Here is a 25554-nt window from a genome sequence, read left to right on the forward strand (position 1 = left end):
CAGATCTCTTTCAGGGGGACTGAGATGATCCAAATTAACTGGGGGGTCCCAGTCACAATCAGTGGTTTGTTGTTTCCTCACCTCTACATTAGCAACTGTTGATGGGGACGTGGAGCAGGGCTGTTCAAAGATTGTCGTCGGGTAAACTGCTTGGACTGGCTGTGCTGTCCCAATAACAGTCCTTCCAGAGAGTATTATGTCATGGTCTGTTGGGTTTTGCACATCCACGATCACAACTGATTTTGTACCTTTCTCCAGTTTTAAGAGGGTGTCAGTGAACTCTAGGCCTTCCGACCACTGTGGGTTGACACTGGGTTCGAAGATCAGAGTTGTCTCCTGTAAGAGGGTTGCATTAACACGGCACTCTACTTTTACTGATGTGTGTTTTGGGACATGTACTTGTCCTCTGGTGGTCTTGACATTATATTCCAAAAATTGCTGTTCAGCAGCAACTCTAGCCACAAACACTTCAGCATCATCCATTTCAAAGTCAGAAAAAGCTGCGTGGACAGCTTTGATTAACTGCTGTTTATTGGTGTCTTTGCTTTGCTGCAGCTCTGTATCCACTATCAGGCCAATGACATTTGAACCTATAATAGGGCGAGCAAGACTGTTGCCTTTAATTACTAGTGAAGGGACAACAACCTCTGTTGTTGGGACTCCATCTGCAGCTAGCTTGAATGTGACTTCTATCCATCCCAAGTACGGCATGTTTTGGCCATTGGCTGCAATGAGATTCAAAGTATCACTGTTTTCAATGATCTCAGCAATGCCTCTCAAAGTCACATGTGGCAGATGTTCTGCTTTCCATTGTTCACTGACTACAGTCACTTGTGAGCCAGAGTCCCACAATGCCCTAGTTTGCTGACCTTGGATATAGCAGTCAACCAAATATTTTTGTCCAACTAGTGGAGCAAATTTAACTTGGGTTTTCTTTCGTGGTGTGGCTTGGACAGTACTACAGGAAGCTGTCGAGCATTGATTTTTATGTACAGTCCAATGTTCATGTTGACATCTCTCGGAACAGTATAACACACTTTTACAAGATGAACATTGTCTCAGTCTCACCTTTAACCCGCTTGCACCACAGTGTGCACAGAGTTGGGGCACTGCTGATGACGTGGTCACTCCCTGCCCCGCTGGGGTAACCCTTGCTCGTTTAAAGCACTCCCTCTGAATTGGCCTGATCTCCTCATCCTGCAGCCAGCTGAGAAGTGTTCACTGCTGCCACACCTGAAGCAATGAATGCAGTCCTCCAAATTTTCCTGCTGGCAGGCGTAGCACCTCCTCCTAGGCCGTGGTGAAGTTGTGGAGAGGGGGCGTTGATTTCCATATCTCTGATTGGGTGGAAGATGATCATGTTGTCCTGAGGGTGGTGGTAAATAATTGTGATATGTTGGATGGGGTTGCAAGTAGCTGTATTGCACTGGAGTAGCTTGATGGTAACCATGATGTATTGCAGGCTTGTGTGTCTGTGATGAGTTGTGGTAAGCTGGTGCTGATTGTGCTGGTATGCAATCTGGTTCTGATACCGGGCTTGGGTGCTGCCTCTGCAGATAAGAGGGCTGCTGCATAGACTCTTTAATAGAAGACACTTCAGCTTTCAGATCTTTAAGCAGGGTCATGTTTGCTTTCATCTCCTGCAGTTCTGAGAGAATATCTGTTTGACTCTTACTGTGACTCGACTGGCTTATTTTGTCCTTCTTCTCAGTGGTGGTGTAGTCAGACTGAGCAGAGTGGACAGTCACAGATCGCTGTGGTGCATGCATTTTTTTCTTGTCCTGCCTCTCACTTTCATAGGCACATGCAATATTTAACTTTTCAAATAACAGTTCATCAGAAACACCAGCTTGTTCTAGAGATGGCTGAAGGTCACGTTTTATGTTATCATTCAACAAACCAGTCATAACTGTATGGAGAAACATGTTCTGCACTAGCACTGGATCATAACGTAAGCCTGACTCTGACTCTTGTGATGCAAACAGAATCTTCTGTCGTAGGTCTAGAGTGCGGATGAGAAAACTCTGAGGGGTCTCTTTAACGCTTTGTGCTTCTGATGACAGCTGTTTATATAATTCTGTTGCACTTTTTTCCTGATAATGGCAGCGCAGTATTCTTCTCAGAGTGGGGAGAGTAAGGTCATTTTTTCCCCCTAGGTAGCTCCGCAATTGCATCCCCGGGACAATGGCCCTTATGACAGCATCAACAATCTCCGTCTCTGGAAAGCCTTTGAGAAGGCCATGCTCAATCTGTCGTGTGAGACTGGAAAATGTGAGGCGATCCTTTTGTCCTGGGTCTCCAATTTGTCCAGATATTTTAAATTCTTTGTGCCATACAGCAGGGGTCTGACGTAGAGCTGAAGCTGGAATTCCAAGGCTGGACATGGCAGTCTGAACTTTATGTACATCCTCCTCGTGAGTATGTTTTATTTGGGATGGTACATGAGACTGAGAAGGTCTGGTTTTTGTTGATGTAGTGCCTAGTATCTCATCATATTCATTCTGCTGTTCGTGTCGTGCTGCTTTAAGTTCCTTTACATGGATATCTGTAGCCTCAACTTGGAGCTCAGTTATCTTATCTCTAAAGCAGAGAAATGCTGACATTCCCAAATCCTCTAACTTTTGGAACTCATCACTCTGTAGATGATTACTAATCATTAAGATGAGCGATGTTCTATTCTTTCCTGTCACATGTTCAAATTTTGGCCCAGCAATGGTGAGAAAATCACACAGTTCTGTTAGGCTTTCTGCAGGCAGTGTGCACAAAAGTCCGATTATCTCCAACTGTAATGCCTCTACCTCGGTTGACTCCATCTTCGTTGTGGTAGCTGATCAGTGTTCTGTTGTAGCAGTAATTTGTTTGCTAAACCTTGGTTGCAGCACTCCTGGCACTTTAGGTTAACCTCAGATTACTGTTGCCATCGGTTGCAGAAACTCACACTGCCAAACAGTTGTCCAGTAGATGTTGTCGGCCTGGGTAAGTAAGTTAAGGGGAGCTGAATGAGAGCTGGAGACGTCTGGTCCTGGCAGAAGTCAATCTTTGTCTCACTCAATCCCAGCGCGGTGCCTCCAAAATGTTACGCCCCTTATGAGTAAGGACTCTATCTGTAGGGGAATAATAAAAACACGGACACGATGTCACTGCTTTCGTCTCCAGTGTTGTAATGGTAATATTTCAAAACAGTTTCAGACATTACACTGTCACATACTGAGTAAACATTACACCCATTCTGGTTATGCTAACACAGTAAAACAAACTTAGCACACACAGGACACAGCTAACCAGGAAGCTAAGGTGAGTATAGTAGCTCTTAGGCTAGTTATCACAGTCACCACAACGCTCCCTGTTCATTAAACAAGCATAATCAATAACTTTTAAGGCTTGTAATAGGTAGTACGAACTCTACCTGTAGGGGAATAATAAAAACACGGACACGATGTCACTGCTTTCGTCTCCAGTGTTGTAATGGAGGAGCAGAAGCGTCGCGTTCCCCTACATCCGATCAGACAAAACCAATTGAAACTCGAATGATTAAACCCTCATAACTTAAAATCTAAAAGGTTGAACTTTTCAAGAATTATAACCAAACATACCCGGAAAAGTGACATTAAAGAAAAATACATTGTTTTTAAACTTTATTAAACTTAGGCTACCCTTTACTGTATCTGTCTGTAGCACTGAACTTGAAAGACCAAAATAATCGATCGCAGATCACTAGATCTTGTTTTCCCTTTTGGTTGTCTAAAATAGTTTTATAACCACTACATCTGCTATGGCGACAATGGAAATAACACTAAATAGTTTTGTTGCAAGCCTATGCTTTGGGCGCATAGACATCTCATGAGCATTGGGATGTTCTTTACCTTTTTTGGTCACGCCTGAATAATACATAATTATATGTTCCAATATTTTGCCTTCAGATCCCTTTGAAGGAGATCCTTTTAAAGAAACGGATCCATTCAAGGCTTCATCTGAAGATTTTTTTAAGAAGACTACAAAGATGGATCATTTTTCCACAACAGATCCTTTTTGTAAAAGTGCTACTTTACCCTCCAAGGTATTTGGAATGTTAAGACTACTGTACAGAATACCATGACTTGTGTTAAAAATACTTCCTTAATGACTTTATTCTGAATCGTACTGTGCTTATATTGACAGTTGTTTTTTCTTTTGTCTGCAGCAAACGAGTCACTTTGCAGGAGGTGACCCATTTTCTACAAACCACCAGAAACCTAGAGGATCAGGTACAATTAATCATTAAATGTTATCTTTGCACCTGTAAATATTGTGTACACTAGTTTCTTCTTTCTCTGTCAAATTAGAGCATTGCTCTAGATTTTGGATAATGACTGATCTGAGTGTTGCCGTAAGTAGGCTACATAGTGTCTTGGTTTTATCCAAACATTCATTGCGGTGTTTGTTAAAGCAAAATTTGCCACCAAGCACGCCAAGTCTGACACTCCTTGTTCATCTTTTCACTTAATGCAGATTAATGTAATATTACGTATTACATTACGTAATGTTAATGTGTTTTTTTATATTATTCATTATCCTGATGTGTGTAGGAGTAGACCCAATCGTAGCAGGCAGTAGACGTAGTTAATGTGGATATTTTTAATGAAGAAAATGAACTAACAAAAATCCAAAATCCAGGGGAACAAGGAAATCCAAAACACAAGGAAACGGGAGACACGAGGTTAACAAAGGTAGTGACTAGCAACATGGTGAGCAGGGTAACGAGACGGACTAGCAAGTTGTGACTGAGATGGAGGAGCTTAAATACTGGGAGGTAATAAATGGAACAATGGACCTAACTAGATGAGATGAAAGAAGTTGGCACAGGAACTAGCTGAGGGGTGGGGAGAAGATGGCACAAGGAAGCTAAGAAGATCTGCTGGGGAAAACAAAAGGGAGGAAACGGGGAGCTGAAAATACTTCTAATACAGAAGACACATTAAGAGTAAAGAAAACCTGATACATTAGAGAGACAAAGACATGAGGGGAAACCAAGGGGCGCTGTATAGGGGGGAAATGTTATGACAATTCCAAGGACACCTGACCAACAGGGGTCCTTCCATAATTTTTATTTATTTATTTATTTATTTATTTATTTATTTATTTATTTATTTATTTATTTATTTATTTATTTATTTATTTATTTATTTTGTTCATAGAAAAAAAATAGGGCCCTGTCAATTACAAAATTAATTATATTGTGTTTTCTAAAATTATTTTTAACAGTAAAAATGAAATGTTACCCCTCCCAGACCAAAAAGCCCACATTTGCCTTGAAACCCCTGGATCTGCATGAAATGGTTTATTCCTGCTTAACGCTTGACGGTGACAGTGTTCAGCAGCAGTCAGAAGACAAGAACGACTGTGACAGTTACTATGCTGCTAAGAAAAATAATAAAGTTAGGTTTTCAAAAAATAGAGACAGAGAGAAAAAGGTAAAAGTGTCAATTTGTAACCCAGTTTTTCTCTGAGAATTGGGCAGACTGTGTGAGATTATCAACCATTTAGCATAGTTAGCTTAGCTACAGACTACTGCGTGTCTCTATTTCACAAACATTAAATTAATTTAGAAAAGAAATTACCAACATATTCATATATTGAACTTGTCCCTGTACCTTTTACCACACTTAACAGGTGAGTCAGTCAGCAGCAGCTGTAACCCTCGTCCCTTCTGACCCGTCCTCTCCTAAGTGAAATTAAAAATGCAGTATGTAACTTTTAGAGATATATTTATTTTTTTACATATTTGTTAAAACTGTCAATATGTTGTGACAGTATGACATGAGAGATAATCTGTGAAAAATCTATTTCCTCTGCCTTCTCCCACTGCTATCTAGAAACAACTAATCAGAGACAGGAGAGTTTAAGCGTTGACAGTCACAATCTCATGTGGCTGCTCCTCCCTATGCTGCAGCTAGTGCAGTCTGTTGTGAATGCTCAGTCTAGTTAGCATAGCTACTAGGAGTATCTAGGAGGATTAAATGAAAATGAGCTACAATCACTTAAAGCTCGACACGGACTTTAACATACAATAATAAGATAACCTAAGGTAACCATGGAATAAATGTAACTAGAAACACTATGAAGGACTGAAAGCAACAAGACAATTCTAATCACACAAACCTCAAATAATAAAACTGAAATGACCATTAAGGGCTAACCTAAAGTGAACTAAAACATAATGATAAATAAGATGCAAAACCGAAACCAAAAACCCAGAGTCCTGACATTCATACACTTTGACAACCCTAGTTTAAACCCCAACAAGGTCTAGATAATTGACGTTTTTGCCCCTGCCTTTTTAACAGGCTCTTCCCTTGCCTCTCAGCCATGCTGCTTCCTGCTTGCTCTGTTTTGATGCCAGCCGATTATGTCATCAACAAGCATGTTTTCAGTTAGCCGATAGACTACATAGGCCAAATTTCATTTCTACTATATACCGAATTACTACTTTCTGCAAGATTTAAAAGTGTGGGTTTTTTGAGAAGTTTTAACCATTCTTCCGACACAGTCTTCGTCAAGTCTGTCACTGATGTACAATAAGTGGTCATGGTTGACAACCTGCGCTTTATTTATAATCAAAGATGTTCTGTCAAGTCAAGGTCATATAAAACTGACTCATTCATTCTGACCTATTCATGTATAGGTCTTGCTTTGTGCACTGTCATGTTGGAACAGGAAGGCACCATCTCCAAACTGTTCTCACAAAATTTGAAGCAAAAGTTTTCAGATATCTGTGTTTGCTGAATCTTTAGAAACCTGTTTTTTTAGTTTCTTTCACTGGAACACTGTTACCATGTTATTTTCAGATCTGTTCTCAACACTGGACCCCTTTGGGAGTAGTACGTTCAACAGTGCCACAAACAGCTGCACTGACTTTGCAGACTTCAGCCACATGTCAAAAGCCAGAGACCCCTTTGAAGGAAGGGCCAACTGGCTTCCAGATTATCAGAAGGTATGGTACTACGCCATTTTTAGTTAACCATGAACAAGTAGGACCAAGCTGTTAATATTGTTAATTAAAAAAGAACTTGAGATGGTTTAACCTGAAGTCACAAATAAAATTTATGTAGGGCTATTACACAGCCCTACATAATAGAAATCAATAGAAATATTTAATTGTCCATAGTTGACTCACAATTAATTACAAATTAATTGAAGGTTTTTCAAAAATTTTCTAATGTACTTTAACAATATTTTAAGCTTATTATATTACTTTAACTCTTCCAGATTCTTAGTGCGATGCTCAGGATTCCTGGGGGTGTCTTGTCTGTCTGTCAGTTCCCAAAACCACACGCACACAAAAACTCGCTGGGGTGAGGGGACGCTCTTGAGCAGTAATGGAGTAGACCTGTTTTGTAGAGCTCTGTCACTGCCCCTGTTTAACATTTAATTACTGCACCAAAGTTCTTCATTTTTTGACTGGAAGACCAGTAGACACCTGTTATTGCAATATATTGCAGTTTTGGTTGATTACACCATGCCAATGAAAGACAAAACTCAGAAATTGACAGCTCAGGCAAGCTTAGCTGCTAGCAACGAGGCTAGAGGGGTTGCAATTCTTATGTGCAAGTCCATTCCGGTTATTTTTGACTTCATGTCTGCAGACTCAAAGGGGAGTCTGAGTCACTGGTGAAATCAATTCCATCCCAGTGGCTCTTTTAAATTCAAATTGCGACTGCTTTGATTTTTTTTTTTTTTGGAAGATTTTTGACATTGTTGCACAATGCAATAATCAAGATATAATTACAGGAGGCGACTTCAATTGTTATCTCGATCCCATATTGGATAGGTCCTCCAATAAGGTTGCTTCTCCTCTGAAATCAGTGGCAGTTATATATGATTTCATGAAATCACTAAATTTTGTTTATCTGGAGTTTCAGCATCCTTTTGATTGTAAATACAATTTTTTTCACCCACACATGACCAGAATTGGTCACTTTTTAATTGATTCTAACTTAATTTCACGTATTATGTATGACAGCATCTTAATTTCAGATCACGTCCCTCTTTTAACACAGATCCACTTTAACCTTGATGCTCCTTTGTTTAATTGGAAATGTATCACCCCTCAATACAAACAAATCATTTCAAGACTATATTTCAAGAGTATATCAGCCAAGACTTCAGATTTTCTTGTTTAATGTCAATGGAGAAGTATCTGACTCAGTTTTTTGGGAGTCATTTAAAGTGGTATTAAGGGGCAGCATTATTTCTTATCAGTCTTCAATTAACAAGGCCAGATCACAGCGTCTTTCACATATTGAGGCTAAATTGGCAGTGTTGGAGTACAACTATCAGACAGTGTTGGGTAAGTTACTTTAAAAATGTATTCCGTTACAGTTACAAGTTACCTTGTTTAAAATGTAATTGTAGTGTAACTTTTTCGATTACTTTTAAAAAGTAATGTAACTAATTACTTTTGATTACTTTTTGATTACTTTGAGGTTTTAATGAGTATTGACCCATGTTCAACATTTAATTTTTGAGAACTGAGTGGGAACCTTAAAAGAGCACTAAGCTGAGAGGGAATTGCTGACAGGCAATCACAGGAGGTCCACAAGAAGAGATGCCAGCACCAGGCATGTAAGATTTTCTCAGACTCCTCTCATCGGGCCATACTCTTTTCTGCTCCTCCCCAGGCTCTACCATTTACGCAGTTTACAGACTAACACAAGCAGGTTCAGAAACCACTTCTTTCCTACAGTGGTCACCTTATTGAACTCTTCCCAAAGACCAGTCTTTCTTTCCCCTCTATCCATACCTTACTGTACCATCCCAACATTTGTACAGTGTTCCTCTTCAATTCGCACCTGTATAGCCCTATCTACAGTGGCTCTGCACATACATGCATTTCCCTAGGGGTAATTTATTTATTCTGCTGCACATATCTATCAACCATCTTTCCTTACCCTAGCTGTGAATAACTGCATTTTATCTCTAAATACTGCATGCTGTACAATCTGCACATGTTGCACTTGATTAGATGCCAAACTGCATTTCATTACTTCATACATGTGCAATGACAATGAAGTGCTCTAGTTTAGTAATAAATAAGCAAAGTAAGACTTTTACATCACATTTTATTTTTCTTGATTTTTTCTTTGCACACCCTTGCTTGTAAAATTAAACACGGCACAATACAGTGCATCAAGAAATAAGATGGACGATGGGTAGTCAAGTTAGTCATTGAACATTTAACAGTCAATGGAATGTTGACAAAAATGCAACATATCAACATATGCAACATATCATTCAAAATCAAAACGGGAAAAACGATAGTTTTCCAAAATCACACAATCACTATGTTAGACAAGCAAAACAACTGTGGACACTACAACGTAGTGTCAAGAGTTAAGTCAAAATCGAATACCAGCTTGTTTACACGTTCCTGTGACACATTGAACGCTGGTGTGATCCTTGCTTGCTTCAAGGGGGGTTGAGTAGCTGCTGGGGTAGAACTGCCTGCCAGGTCATCTTCCCGAGTATCAGATGGACTAAACGTGCCTTTCAGAAGAACGCCTGGATGCTTCCTCTGAAAAGAGAGAGAGAAAAAAAGATAGAAGAAAAATATACTCTAATTATATGTTCAAAGTAGCATTAATTGGGGCCTGCCCATAGCAATGCATAAGGAGAGTAGTGACTGACTTGTGAAGCAAGTTATAAAATTCCACAAGCTAATGACTACTATTTAGCTAAGCTTAGCATTGATGCTAATTTTTAGCATCAGAACGCTTGGGTCCAAACCGACGGGCACACTTTGGCAGGCCCCAGTTAAATTTCTTCAGGAATTTTCTAGTTTACTTTATGTTCATCATGAAAACCACAACACTAGCACATTGCATACAATGTCTCATGGGAAAGAATAGATTCCAACGTTTGTCATGCATCAACACCAAACAGTCAAATATTCGTAAAACAATACGCTTCGTCTCTCAGTGAGTTGCACTTACCTCTAAATGTTTCCTCAGGTTTGACATAGATTGCTTCGACGTGGACAAGTTCTTGATAGCCGGCAAACACTTCTTGCACTGCACGGTTAAATTTGAGCCATTTTCACATATGTAAATAAAATGCTCCTTATATTTCCAGTGCTGGAAGGCTGCCATTTTTGACGCGCTGCTTGAGCTGAAATGGAACCGTCCGCTCGCTTGCTGTTCCTCCAGGAGGCTCCACCAGCACAGAATGGAACATCAGTGGCATTGCGGCTGGCAGATATGATAGAGACAAGGAGCCATAGTGGGAAATGGCGATATAGGGCGCAAAGCAATAAAAATATCATTACATATTTCGCAAAGGTTTCTGTTCATATTTTTTTTTAAATGTAACTAAATTTGTAATTCTTAATATTTTCAGAAGTAACTGTAACTGAATTACATATTTTCTCATTGTAACTGTAACGAATTACAGTTACTCTTTTTTTGTAATTAAATTACGTAACATCGTTACATGTAATCCGTTACTACCCAACACTGCTATCAGAATATAAATGATGAAAAGCCACCAGGCTTTACTTGCCCCCTCTCCCACAACCGTCTGCCAGGCTAAGCGTTGCTTGTTTTTGCTTATTTAAAAAAAAATCTTTTTTTTTCTAAACCATACTGCAAGCATCTCTGCTGCACTGAATATATCATTAGCAGGACAGAATCATTGTCAACGGATAGTTGATTAATCGCATTGGCTGCCTCGCGCGCTTTTTCAGTTTGATCTCTGAACTTTACCGTTGTGCAGATTGCACACCCAATCTTTCACTCAAACTAGAAATGGGCTTACCATGGGCATTTATATTAATCACCCGTGAGGACTCATGTTTCTTTGGAGAATTTTTCATTAAGGTATGTGTCAAGTTTAAATGCAACTTTGTTTTCTCTGCTTGCACAGTTCAATGTGAACCCCAAATCACTTTCAGAGGTGTGTTGAGCGAGCAGCAGGAATAATACATCTTTGTGAACAAAGAATTATGTGTGCCGTGTGCGTTTATATCTCACACATGCTGCCCAGTGCTGGACTCTGTCTGTGCTGATAAAGTTCATGTATGTCAGTGGTCCCCAAACTACGGCCCACGGGCCAGATGCGGCCCACCTCCACATTTGGTCCGGCCCCCTGAACAATACCAGAGTATTTTCATATATGTGCATTTTTATTTGATAAGTTGGACTTTTGCAATAAAATAAATGTTCCTTAGTAATGAACTTTATTTATTATTAACTATTAGTTAGTAACTATTTTATACATGCATATAATTGACATATATCAGTTATATGCATGACATATAACGTATAACGACATATATGCGTAACATATAACAGACCCCAGAAGGGTGGATGGATGTTGCCTATCTGGCAACCCCCATCAAAAAATCTTAAACCCGCCTCTCTCAAAGAGCAAACGGAATAATGGCAAAAAGATTAGGTAAGAGAAAAATTGATTCAGAATGCAGGGCCTTTAACCTGCAATGGACAAACGATTATTTTTTTGTCCAATGCAAAGAAAAGGCTGTCTGTCTCATCTGTCAAGAGGCGGTGGCGGTATTCAAAGAATACAATCTGCGGAGACACTATGAATCCCATCATAAAGACAAGTATGATAGCTTGCAAGGCCAAATGCGAGCAGACAAACTCTCAAAGCTAAAAAGTGGATTGTTAGCTCAGCAGAATACATTTGTACGCCAAGTTCAGCTGAACCAGTCATCTGTTCGGGCCAGCTTTCGGGTTGCTCAACTGATAGCAAGCAGCGGTAAACCTTTCACTGACGGAGAGTTTGTCAAGAAATGCATGAGAGCTGTAGCGGAGGAGGTGTGTCCCGAGAAGAAAGACGTCTTTAATGCCGTGAGTCTATCAGCCAGTACAATCACCAGACGCATTGAAGAAATCGGCGGTAATGTATATACCCAGCTGCAGCAGAAGGCGAAAGAGTTTGAATTTTTTTCGTTAGCACTGGATGAGAGCACGGACGTGCAGGACACCGCGCAGCTGCTCATTTTTATTCGTAGAGTTACTGCAAACTTTGAGATGTGCGAGATGTGCCCTCCAAAGTCTCAAAGGGACTACAACCGGGGAGGACATTTTCGGAAAAGTGTACCAAACCATGGAAGAGTTGGACCTGGACTGGTCAAAGCTGGCCAGCATCACAACTGACGGGGCTCCCAATATGGTGGGCATGTCTCGGGGTCTAATAGGACGCATGAACCGGGAGTTTGAAGAACGAGGTCTCACCGCCCCGCTACAAGTCCACTGCCTAATTCACCAGCAAGCACTGTGCTGCAAAGTGTTGACGTGGAATTCTGTCATGAAGGTTGTGGTGTCATGCATAAACTTCATCAGAGCAAAGGGACTTAAACACAGGCAGTTCCAAGAATTCCTGTCTGAACTGGAATCTGCGCACGGGGATGTGCTGTACTACACAGCAGTTCAAAGGTTGAGCCAGGGCAGAGTTCTGAAGCGTTTTTACGAGCTGCTACCTGAAATTAACGCATTTCTTCATTCACAAAACAAAACTGTGCCAGAGCTGAAAGACCCAGAATGGAAATGGCATCTCGCATTTTTAACGGACATGACAGAAATAATGAACAGCTTTAACTTGCAGCTACAAGGCCAGGGGAAACTCATTTGTGAAATGTATTCCCACATCAAAGCATTTGAGGTGAAACTAGAGCTACTTTTGGGACAAGTGAAAAAGCAGTTTTATCCATCTCCCTGCTACACAAAATCTCTCTGCAGAGAACCCAGCGGTCCCTTTTCCAGCTGAAAAGTGTATGGGAGCACTGGAAATGCTAAAGGTGGAGTTCGGTGTGCGATTCCGTGAACTACATATTTACGCAAAAGAAATCCGTCTTTTCCAGAACCCCTTTGTTGCCGACATCGATGAAGCCCAGCCTTCTTATCAGTTTGAGTTGGCCGAGTTACAGAACTGTGATGTTCTGAAAGATGCGTTCAAGCCCAACAGCCTCATTGACTTCTATGCCGCCCTCCCAAACGACACGTACCCTAACATCAGAAAACACGCAATGAAGATGTCCACACTTTTTGGCAGCACGTATATCTGCGAGCAAAACTTTTCCCATATGAAACTGTTGAAAACGTCAATGAGATCAAGATTGACAGATGAACATCTGCATCAGTGTTTGAGACTGGCAGTGACTAGAATGGAACCTGACATTCAACTTCTCACCAGTCAGATGCACGCCCACAGTTCACATTGATGAACAAAGGTAAGGTCATTTTTCTGATTTGAATGAGATGAGTCATTCTGAGTATAAAAATATAATCATAATAAAATCTACTTCGATAAAATCCATCTCCACAACCATACTGGTAGTAGTACTGATTGTGCTGTGGAGGTGCTGTATCACTTAGTTCAGTTTCTCAGCCTGCTTGCTTTGTGGGTTTCACAGGGAAGTTGATGAGCTGCAAACAGCGATGTCTACAAGCTATTGGAACCTACAAAAAGGTTATAAGGAAGGAACACAAGAACTTTGAGAGCCTGCTCATATGAGCCATTTAAGTAAGAGATTCTGCTCTGACAACTAAGCTGAACTTGGACCTTTTAAGATTGTGACCAGCACAACAGAAAGTTTATGTTCCATGGACTTTTTTTTATGTGGAGAACCCAGTGTTATTTGGTTATTATTTATTTCATAAATAGTGTTATTTCCTGACTTTTGTTATCTGAAGAATCCAGAAAAGGTTATTTGATTGTGCTTTCTGAAAAACAATACATTTTTATGTTTAGCACTCTTACAATCGTCACACTTTTTCTGTTACAAACTGACCCCGGCCCCCCATCAGAGAAGGGACAAGTTATGTGGCCCTCACAGGAGAAAATTTGGGGACCCCTGATGTATGTGTTCCAGGTTAGACAATGTGTTATTGTGCCGGAAGTTCAGCCTTTGGAGGAAATGTTGCACTTGCCTCGCAGTCATGCAGCATGCTGGTTTTATTTTTGTTTTATTTTTTGCGGCGATACGAAGTCGCAAAAAATATGCAATGTTGGATGCAGTGCTGAATAAGCGCTCACTCTCAATGCTTGTGCAGGGTGCAGGCAGGTATGCTATTGCTACTGTGACAAGGCCAGGGAAGCGTTCCTTGTTAGCTTTCCAGTTTTCCAATGATGATGCACTTCGAGAGATGGGTGGCTCCACGAGGCAGACTATCATCTCTGTTGGTGTTGCACCTACAGCGTGAACCTGCTGCATGGTTTCTTCTGCCAGGATTTCACCAAATATGGAAGACAAGGAACCTGGTCATGGGATTTTCTCTGCTGTTAGGCTCGCCCTGTGTGGCAGAGGGTGAGCCTCAGGCAGAGCTGAGATGGAGTTCAGGCAGAGCTACGTCTGGAAAATATTTATGTCCCAGGGCTCCAAGTGCAAGAGCAATCTGCGAAACCCGGCATCTTCCACCACTGAGAATGGTTGGTCGTGTAGTCCGATGAATTCCATTATTTTTCTGGTAACTTGTTTTGCCTTCTGACTTTCACGTTCATACGAACGAGTGTTGGTAGCTTCTCTCTGACTGCTCCCGGTGTCTTTTTCTGATTCTGTGCTGTGAGCTTCAAAAACTCACCATACTCTGCCAAGTGATTGTTTTTTAGATGTCTTATTAAATTTGTGGTCTTGAAGGATTTTGATATGCTACCCTCTATAAGCATTTCGCTAGGCAGGCTGATCAACCGACTCATCAGGACCGGGAGTATCTGCGGCGGTTAAGATTGTAGATCCCATGCCCTGGAACCGGGCCCCGCCCTCAAGATTTGAACTCTAGCGTTGTTCTGTTGTTGGACTTCTGGGCTCGTCATGGATTGTCCATAACGAACACCATGTTCAAGCATAAGGGTGTCCATATGTGCACTTGGCACCAGGACACCTAGACTGCAGTTCGATGATCGACTTTGTCATCGTTTCATCGGATCTGCGGCCATATGTCTTGGACACTCGGGTGAAGAGAGGTGCGGAGCTGTCCACTGACCACTACCTGGTGGTGAGTTGGCTCCGGTGGTGGCGGAGGAAGCTGGTCAGACCTGACAGGCCCAAACGTGTTGTGAGGGTCTGCTGGGAACATCTGGCAGAATCCCCTGTGAGACGGGGCTTTAACTCCCACCTCCGGCAAAACTTTGAACATGTTCCGGAGGAGGTGGGGGACATGGAGTCTGAGTGGATCGTGTTCCATGCCTCCATTGTCGAGGCGGCCGATTGGAGCTGTGGCCGCAAGGTTGTCGGTGCCTGTCACGGCGGCAACCCTCGAACCCGTTGGTAGACACCTTCGGTGAGAGATGCCGTCAGGCTGAAGAAGGAGTCCTATCGGGCCTTTTTGGCCTGTGGGACCCTGGAGGCAGCTGATGGGTACCGGCGGGCGAAGCGGCATGCGGCTCGGGTGGTTGCTGAGGCAAGAACTCGGGCATGGGAGGAGTTTGGAGAGGCCATGGAGAAAGACTTCCGTACGGCTTCGAGACTTTGCAATATCGCATGGACATCGGGGGCAGTTCCCCTGGATTGGCAGACTGGGGTGGTGGTCCCCCTGTTCAAAAAAGGGGACCGGTGGGTGTGCTCCAATTATAGAGGGGTCATACTCTTAAGCCTCCCTGGCAAGGTCTATTCAGGGGTCCTGGAGAAGAGAGTCCGTTGAATAGTCGAACCTCAGATTCAGGAAGAGCAGTGTGGTTTTCGTCCTGGTCATGGAACACTGGACCAGCTCTACACCCTCGGCAGGGTCCTGGAGGGTGCATGGGAGTTCGCCCAACCAGTCTACATGTGTTTTGTGGACTTGGAGAAGGCGTTCGACCATGTCCCTCTTGGAGCCCTGTGGGGGGTTCTCCGGGAGTATGGTGTGCCGGGCCCTTTGATATGGGCTGTCAGGTCCCTGTATGACCGGTGTCAGAGTCTGGCCCGCATTGCCGGCAGTTTCCGGTGAGAGTTGGACTCCGCCAGGGCTGCCCTTTGTCACCCATTCTGTTCATCACTGTCATGGACAGAATTTCTAGGCGCAGCCAAGGAGTTGAGGGGATCCGATTTGGTGGCCTTAGGATCTCATCTCTGCTTTTTGCAGATGATATGGTCCTTCTGGCTTCATCAGGTCATGATCTGCAGTTCTCGCTGGAGCAGTTCACAGCTGAGTGTGAAGCGGCCGGGATGAGGATCAGTGCCTCCAAATCCGAGGCCATGGTCTTGAGCCGGAAAAGGGTAGAGTGCCTTCTCTGGGTCAGGGGGGGTGTCCTGCCCCAAGTGGAGGAGTTCAAGAATCTCGGGATCTTGTTCACGAATGGGGGAAGAAGGGAGCGGGAGATCGACAGGCAGATTGGCGCAGTGTCTGCCGTCAAGGGGGTGCTGTACCGGTCCGTCATGGTGAAGAGAGAGCTGAGCCAAAAAGCGAAGCTCTCGATTTACTGGTCGATCTATGTTTTCATGAGCTTTGGGTCGTGACCGAAAGAACAAGATCGCGGATACAAGCGCCCGAAATGGGTTTTCTCCGTAGGGTGGCTGGGCTCTCCCTTAGAGATAGGGTGAGAAGCTCAGTCATCTGGGAGGGACTCAGAGTAGAGCCGCTGCTCCTTCACATCGAGAGGAGCCAGTTGAGGTGGCTCGGGCATCTGGTGAGGTGTTCCGGGCACGTCCCACCGGGAGGAGGCCCCGGGGAAGACCCAGGACACGCTGGAGGGACTATGTCTCTCGGCTGGCCTGGGAACGCCTCGGGACTCCCCCGGAAGATCTGGAAGAAGTAGCCGGGGAGAGGGAAGTCTGTTCCTCCCTTCTGAAGCTGCTATCCCCGCGACCTGACCCCGGATAAGCGGAAGAAGATGGATGGATGGATGGATGGATGGATGGATGGATGTTTTTATGATGTAAAGCACTTTGAAATGCCTTGTTGCTGAAATATGCTGGACAAATAAAACTTGATTGATTGATAGAACCACTGATCAGACCCAAAATGCAGGTGTGTTGAGGAACTGAGTCCTGTTCCATCTGGGGTGCCCAAAGTCGGTCCTCGAGGGCCGGCATCCTGCTCGTTTTAGTTCTCTCCCTGGTTTAACACACTTGGATCAAATGATGGCTTGTTAGAAGGTCTAAGAAGAGTACTGACACGCTGGTTGATACTACCAGGGAGAGAACTAAAACATGCAGGATGCCGGCCCTCGAGGACCGACTTTGGGCACCCCTGATCTGGGACAATTACATTGTAACACCTAACACTAAAACGTGTTTTTTTGCTCCATAGTCCACTCAACCACACTGCCATCAAAGTAATAAATAAATTTCACCATGCCATTTTTAAAAATAATGTAAATAAGAATAACTTCATGCTTGATTATATATTTATTGGTAAAAAATACTAACAATAATAAGCTTAATATGTTGTCCAACAGGTGTCCTGAATCCAGTGATTTTTTTTTTCAGGATTAATATCTGAAAAAAAATCTGTTGATTTCTACAATTTTTTCTGTTCTAGCCAGTATTTGTAGATGACCCTTTCACCAGGAAAACAGACATGCCAGCTCTGCCACCTAAAAGAAGTATACCGCCAAGGCCCAAACCACCCAGCGGTGAGTGGCTCATGACATGGTCAACAGCTATAAGCTTTTTCAAAAAAAAGTCCAGTTTTTGCAAGTCCATATTACCTCATAGAATTTCTCCAACCAAACTAAAGCATATCACATAATTTTCAAAATGGAAGCAACATTGGCTTTTATCATGTAAATACAGTACTTCTCTGTTAGCTTTATTCACTACATCCTTTTCTCAGCCATGGGTTACCTTGCTTTGTATTAAAATTGATTCTTAGACAGAAGATACTTCAGTTATTAAGATTCCATCGAAATCAACCATTACGTAATTTGTCAAGAACTCAAAGAGACATGTAGAAAGCTTCAAGGTGTCAAAGAGAATCTTACACTAATATAAAACCTGACAAAATATTCCGGTTAGGAGTCGGATGAAGGACTGTCAAGAAATGGGCAAAGTTTGAAGACAGACTGACAATTTGCAACTCACATTTGTCCTTTCTCTCTCATTATCAATGAAACAATGCCAGAACTTTTTGACAGAGACAAAAAGAAAACTTTAAACCACTCAGAAGCCCCATGGGAACCCAGGACAAACCAATCTCTATTCAAGGAGTGTAGACAGTTTTCTTGTTTCATTGTTTATTTTATTTTGGGATCTCTTGAAAATGGTATTATTGAGCTGAAGTATATTTCCAAAACATTTGACAAAAATAATTTTTTTATTTGCCTTGAAACATTTGTTTTGAATTGGGATATACGAATAAACTGAATCGAATCAGCTAGACATATTTGTGTTTTAGTCAGATGTTAAGAGAGGTATAACTTGTTTACACTTACATTTACACATACATTTTGTAACCTTATGTGGTTTTAGTTTTTCTGTCATTATTTATGGGATATCGATTTGTTTTTCAAGAAAATGCATCTGTCTTGATTATCTATCTATTCATTTAACTGTGTCTTTTTTCTCCAGGTACAACAACACCAGTAAGCTTGATTGCCACAGCAGATCCTTCCAAACCATGTGACCCTTTCCAGGCTTTTGGTGCTGATGTCATAGACCATTTTCAGGCTAAAAAAGGTCTAGGTGACCCATTCAGTGGAAAAGATCCCTTCATCCCATCATCAGCATCAAGTAATGCTCCTAAAGAATCTACCTCCGGTTTTACAGATGTCAGTTCCGTAAGTTGAGACTTGGTGATACTGTTCAACCGTCAAAGCTTGCAGAGATATCCAACATGTATGTATTTGCTGATATACTGTAATGTAGACAAGTCAAATTGGCAGAAAAAATATTTATTGAGACCCATAGTTTGAAAATTTTATTCTCCTTGTCCAGACAACATAAAAAATTGCACATAAAGAGGGATACTAGGTGTTCCTGTCTTATATTTTTATTCTTTTAAGTACACGCATTGACCCACAGACTATAAAGACATCTAAGTAGTAAAACTAAATGCAAGCAGAAAGGTGGAGTTTTTCCCAAGTGATTTGACAAAAATATACATTTCATCCACACATGCACATGGCTTGTTGCACTTTTGAAGAGCATCATCAGCCTCTGTTGTTCAGTATAGCAGCTCTGTCACTGCCCAAACACATCACTGCATTCACTTATGAGACCGTGTGCTCCTTGCTCACTGATTCAAATGATCTAGTTTTAAAAGTTGACAAAGTTGATACCAAGATATTGGGGATCCTAACTGTCACAGACATGGGCGATCATGATTCCCAAACTTTTCCCCTCTCACTCTGTGACAAATATCACTCCAAATATGGAAAGATATGATTCAGGACTAATGTTTGCTCCCTGTGATTGCTCATTCTAAGCACTAAAAGACGTTGTCTCTCTTTTGGTGGGCCAGTTTTCCCAACATTCCAAATGTTTTATCTGTTGATGGTCATCAGATAAAATCGACACTTTACCGGAAGACTTGCATAGTTTGCAGACACATGACTGCTGACCATGTGTCAGAAGAGGGTACTTTTCATGGAGATATTGTTTTTCTTCATTATTTTGGAGGTTTTGCTGCATAGAGCAGCCTAATAGCAGCTGTGGCAGCTTATTCTGACACTATTTTGTTGCCCATGTACACCTGTTTTGATTATCAGAAAATTTGGCTGGCACAGCTCCAGTTAATTTATTACAATGCTTTTGGTAGCTCTGTAGCCAACTAACAATGGATACAATAAAAAGACTCTAATGAAGCACTTTAAACAAAACAACAATTGAAACTAAGCTATTCCTATGCTCCCTGTACAGAGATTGGTGTACAGGCAACAATTAAAATATTAAATGTATTTGTCATGCTGTCGAAGAGCCCTGACATAGTATTAAGTGATGAAAAGGGGGGTGGCTGAGAAGCTGACATCAACAAAATTTGCAATGTAATAGTAGATTTAGGAAGATGGATACTAGAAAGTGGCCCCAGGAAGCAGAAGAGTCTCACCAGGGTTGTTTTGAAGCAAAACAACCTCTCTGCCAGACTACTCTCTGCCAGCCATCTGCCAGACATCAGTGCCATGGCTGAATGTGTGACTGACTACATACACTCACTGGCCAGATCTTTGCAACTTTTCCAATATTAAATTACCTTCACCTGTAATATCAGCCAATAGCTGCCATATAAACTATAGTACCAAGTTGGACCTCCTTTTGCCTCCAGAACAGCCTTAATCCTTCGAGGCATAGATTCAACAAGGTACTGGAAACATTCCTCAGAGAGTCTGGTCCATATTGACATGATAGCATCACACAGTTGCTCCAGATTTATCGGGTGCTCATCCATGATGTGAATCTGTCATTCCACCACATCCCAATGGTTCTCTGTTGGATTGAGATCTGGTGACATTTGAGTTCAGTGAACTCATTGTTGTGTTCAAGAAACCAGTCTGAGACAATTCACGCTTTATGACATGGCGCGTTATCCTGCTGGAAGTAGCCATCCAGATTGTCATAAAGGGATGGACATGGCCAGCAACAATACTCAGGTAGGCTATGGCATTGACACGATGCTCAATTGGTACTAATGGGCCCAAAGTGTGCCAGGAAAATATCCCCCACACCATTGTACCACCACCACCAGCCTGAACCATTGATACAAGGCAGGATGGATCCATGCTTTCATCTTGTTGACACCAAATTCTGACCCTACTATCCAAATGTCGAAGCAGAAATTGAGACTCAGACCGGACAACATTTTCCAATCTTCTATTGTCCGATTTTAATGAGCCTGTGTGAATTGCAGCTCAAAGTCAATGTTAGAGACAGTAAGGAGAAGCACAAGACGAAGCTGGAAAATAAACTGCAGAGGAATAATATCAGAGATATTGGTCAGGGTTGAAGAAGATTACAGGCTTCAAGCAAAAGGAGGATCAGATAGATGCTTTCAATAGCTTCAGGAACAAGCTCATCATCATCCTTTCCTGTCCCCAGTCATAGACATCCCACTTTCCTCTAACCCACTGCTTTCCTGTCAAACCTTAGATGTCCTATATTCCACCTTAGTCATGGACTCTTCTGCTTCCACAAGTTTGTCTTCAACCAAATCAGGAGATGCTGCTGCTCCCTTTGATAAGATAAGATAAGATTTATTTGTCATTGTCATCAACAGATTACGAGATTGAGATTTGCTCGACTCGAGTTAAGATGCAGGTTATGTGTATATACATAATATACAAAGATAAAGAAATAAATAGTACAAAATGAGAAATAAATAGACATCAGAAGATGGTTGCAACGCCTGGAGGTGTCGCAACAGAATTTACATTTTTAACAAAGTGGTGTCAAGAGCAGAAGTTCTTATGCCTTTGAATTTAGTGCCATGATTCCCATCGGGTAAAAACTGTTTTTTAGGCGATTTGTGCTGATTTTTATTGCTCTGTATCTCTTGCCTGATGGGAGCAGCTGGAAGAGACCATGGCCAGGGTGTGAAGAGTCATCTAAAATGTCCAAAACTTTCTTGTGGAGCCTGGAAGTGTAAATCTGTTCCATAGTGGGGAGGGGGCAGCCTATGGTTCTCTCTGCTGCCCTAACAGCCCTCTGGAGTGCCTTCTTGTCCGCGGATGTGCTGCTGCCGTACCAGACACACAGACTGTACGTGAGCACACTCTCTATGGAGCAGTGAGAGAAGCCTCTGCCTTCCACTTTTCTGTATCTAGAAGTCAGGTGAAGAGACAGCTGGACAGAAGAACCAGAACAAGGCTGCAGGCCCAGATGGTGTCAGCCTCAGAGTCCTGAAGGCCTGTAGTATTTTGCAATATTTCAATATTAGCCTGACCTAAGCTGACCTAAGAGAAGGTCCCACTGTTGTGAAAGACTATAGTACAGCACAGAAGAAACTCACCCATCAGTCATCAACAACTATAGACCTGTTGCCCTGACATTCCACATTGTGAATGTCCTGGAGAGACTTCTGTTGGCCCACCTGAATAAGCAGACAAGCACATATCAAGACCCCTTGGAGTTTGCTTATTGCCATGGAGTTGAAGATGCCATCATATACCTGCTTAATAAACCAACTGTCATCTCGACAAAGCAGGTAGCACTGTGAGGATCGTGTTCTTTGATTCCCCTAGTGCATTTAACACAATTCAGTCTGATTTACTCTGTGAGAAACTCCAGAAGACACAGATGGAGGCCTCAACAATTGCCTACATCTATGACTACCTCAACAACAGACCAGTTTGTGAGACTGAAGGACTGTGTCTAACCAGGTGGTCAGTAACACAGCAGCACCACAGGTGACTGTACTCTCACCATTCCTTTTCACGCTGTACATTTAAGACTTTCAGCACAAGTCTGACTTCTGTCATTTTCAGACATACTCTGATTACTCTACATTTGTCAGGAGATGGGCAAGATGCTGAGAACAAAGAGCTAGTGGACTCTTTGTGTCATGGTTTGGGAACAATTATCTCATATTAAATGTGAGCAAAACAAAAGAGATGATTGTTGATTTCAGGAGGAACAGGATTAGATTAAACCCTATTTCCATCATTGGAGAAGAATTGGAGCTGGTTGAGAAATATAAATACCTGGATGTTCATCTGGACAACAGACTGGACTGGAGACGCAAGAGTGAAGCATCTATAAGAAGAGACAGAGAAGACTGTACTTCTTGAGGAAGCTAAGATCCTTCAAAGTTTGCAGCAAGATGTTGCTGATCTGTAAAGTCTGTTGTTGAGAGTGTGAGTTCTTCATTCGTCATCTGTTGGGGCAGGACCATCAGAACTAAAAAGGCTCAACAAGATGATAAAAAAGGTTGGTTCTGTTCTGGGGACGACTGTGGAACTTCTGGAGATTATTATGCAATGAAGGATTCTTCATAGGATCAAGAAAAGTATGGACAACACTGACCACGCTCTCCATGATACTGTCTTAGCAAGGGAGAGCATCTTCAGTCAGAGGCTTCTTCAGATTCAGTGTGGTACAGACTGCCGCAAAAAATCTTCCAAAATCAAAATCTGCAATAGCTCTTTGAAGAATCTAAATTATTGAGCTACAAAAACATTTAATTTCCCTTTGGGATTAATAAAGTATTTTTGAAGTTGAATTTTAATGCTTCTAGAACATAAGATGTACAAAATACTCAGGTTGTCACATTCAATTACTAACCAAATCAAGATATTGAATAAAGTTATGATATTAGTTGGGAACAAAAATCAATGAAATACTCATGTATTATTCTAACACAAGATTTAGCACATTTACCAACTTGTAACTCTATTTAGACAAAATATATGTTAAAAGTGGATTTAGGGAAATGGAATTTAATTCCATATTTAAGTGTGACATCAAGAGTAGAGTAGTTTATTGAAATTAATGTTTTCCCTTGACTGTTGTGCATAATTCAGAATCTACCCATTGAAGTGATAGAAAAATAATTTAGGGGTTGGGGCAAATTATTTCTAGGTACAACTCTAGTGCCAATATTTCAAAGCTTTGCCAAAATCTGACCTTCCACACAAGAGTTATCATGTACTATTTTCATGGAAAAGGATTGGCAAGGATTTCCTGTAAGCTTCCGAACATGTCATATGTTCAAGGGTTAGTGGATACTGTTTCAGTCTTATGTCAAACACACGGAAAAGCAAGAGGAGTCACTCAATCATCTTGAAATTAGTACACCAGTGTGTGCAGCAGTGCTTCTTGATGATACATTAAAAATATAGTGCAAATCAGATGACATATCTGGAAGAAATATCTGTTGGACTTAACTAGAGGGCACTGTGGAGTCAAATTCCAATATAAACATTTTTAGTTCACTGCACATGATGCATGTGGGATGTAGAGCCCTGCAAATGGCAAGGGATTTGAATTCGCCATTCTATCACACACTTATGTCCAGCTCTCAGGCCCCCTGTGAAAAGGATTTTGCATCATGTTGTTGTAGGTCTCCAGATACCTGTTTAAATCTCTATCAAAGAGTAGAATGAAGACAAGTGGCAAAACAGGTGAATTCCTTTTGGCAAAAGAAAGAATTGGGGCTGATTTTCTTTTTTTTTGTTGTTGAAGATTTCAGGGGCATTGTGAAAGAATTAGCCCACGCCCACCAAATATTGGACTGGATTCCTGCTGGCACCAAAATCATCGATCAGTGATTTTGGTGCAGCTCATCTGGAATCAGTGGAATTTAGAACCAAACAAATGGCAACAGCGTGATGTCTGACTTTGCCGCGCTACCACAGCCACACCTTCCACAAAAAACTCTTTGTGCTTTAAAGTAAGTGACACCAACGTGTTATCCGTCTCCTGAGATGGGATCATCTTGATTAGGCCAAGGGGTTTAGCGATGGAGCTTTAAAAATAAAACAGACTTCCTGTTCTGAAGGGTTTGACCTTTGTACTTCAAAGTTATAACATTATAGTGCTTACACTATATAGTGTGTACATCAAGTTCACAGCTTGGCCACAACCCATAAACCTACTACAGTTAAGTTTTTGAGAACTTTTACTCACCCATCCCTTAACTGTATGTTTATGAAGATGAAGCTGATAGCTCAAAATCCTTGGGAGAAGTTTGTTAAAGTTTGAGGTGTATAAATGTCGAAAATGGCCTAAATTTGCTCTTTAGCAAACCCAAAATGACCCTAGGTTCCTAGGTTTTAGGACATACCTCCAAGAGACTTTGCTGTCTTAGTTTTGGGCGATCTACCTGGCCTAATACCTCTACAGCGCCCCCTAGAATATTTTAAAGGGTCAGCCCTGTGGAGCGAGAAAAATTAACAAAGTCCAAACCTTGTTAAAGAGGAAGAACAAAACACAGCTTTATTTTACATCTGCACAGATGGAGAACTCAGAAGAGATCTAACTAGACAAAGGAATCACCTCTCTACATAAACTGTATACTGTCCTTCTCCCGCAGACAGAGTGTCGCCACCAACATTCCCAAGGAGCTAATCAGATTAATACACACACAGAGAAAAATGCAACTTTCAGTTAAAAATGGGTTTCTGACAGAATATTCTGTGTCTAATAATAATCACTGAGCTGTCGGTCTGGTCTTGTCCCTCTGCAAGGTATGACAACTATTTACTTATCGCCTGTTGCTAAGCTTCTAACATACTGAGGCAAACTGTGAAGGCTAAAAAGAGAAACAATGACTCTGTAAGACTGAGTGAGACATTAAATGATTAAACATTGTAAGATTAATATTAAATAAACTTCTAATAAAAGTAAACACACTGTAAATAATTATTTTATTCCACAATTCCTCCCTTTTGGTCATACTTGACCAATTAAGAAATAGCTTTCCCTATCAAACAGACAACAAAAACTCTTCAAAATAAGTAGAGTTCAATATTATTTTTGGTTTAAGATAAGATGAATAAAATCAGCAAAATGAAAGATCTGAATAAAGAGTAAATGTGATAAATCTTGCATAAATCTAATAAAACTTCACATGAATAGAGAAACAATTAAACATCAGTTATTAACCTTCATTGGGGAATGGTTTAGGCTCATAAAATCACAGGCATTGTTTCTTGAGTTCAGTTGTTTTCCTTTTTTTTTTCCCTAAAATATAATAATAAATGTTGACTAAG

At 41.5% G+C, this 25554-nt stretch overlaps 1 protein-coding gene across 7 annotated transcripts in view; it reads left to right on the forward strand.

Annotated features, from left to right (window-relative positions):
- LOC106700241 (epidermal growth factor receptor substrate 15-like 1) overlaps positions 1 to 25554 on the forward strand; it is a 146219-nt gene that overhangs the window by 93878 nt on the left and 26787 nt on the right. For 4 of the 7 annotated variants that reach the window (XM_023339361.1, XM_023339359.1, XM_023339362.1 and 1 more), the window contains 5 exons: positions 3921 to 4057; positions 4181 to 4244; positions 6825 to 6970; positions 17454 to 17547; positions 18482 to 18690. In XM_023339361.1, the coding sequence (XP_023195129.1) occupies positions 3921 to 4057; positions 4181 to 4244; positions 6825 to 6970; positions 17454 to 17547; positions 18482 to 18690 (650 nt within the window). Of the gene's footprint in view, positions 1 to 3920; positions 4058 to 4180; positions 4245 to 6824; positions 6971 to 10107; positions 10262 to 17453; positions 17548 to 18481; positions 18691 to 25554 lie in introns of those variants that run through there. The other 3 variants (XM_023339360.1, XM_023339364.1, XM_023339363.1) reach the window with 3 other exon arrangements.

Source organism: Xiphophorus maculatus, chromosome 9, assembly GCF_002775205.1.
Source record: "Xiphophorus maculatus strain JP 163 A chromosome 9, X_maculatus-5.0-male, whole genome shotgun sequence".
Taxonomy (NCBI): domain Eukaryota; kingdom Metazoa; phylum Chordata; class Actinopteri; order Cyprinodontiformes; family Poeciliidae; genus Xiphophorus; species Xiphophorus maculatus.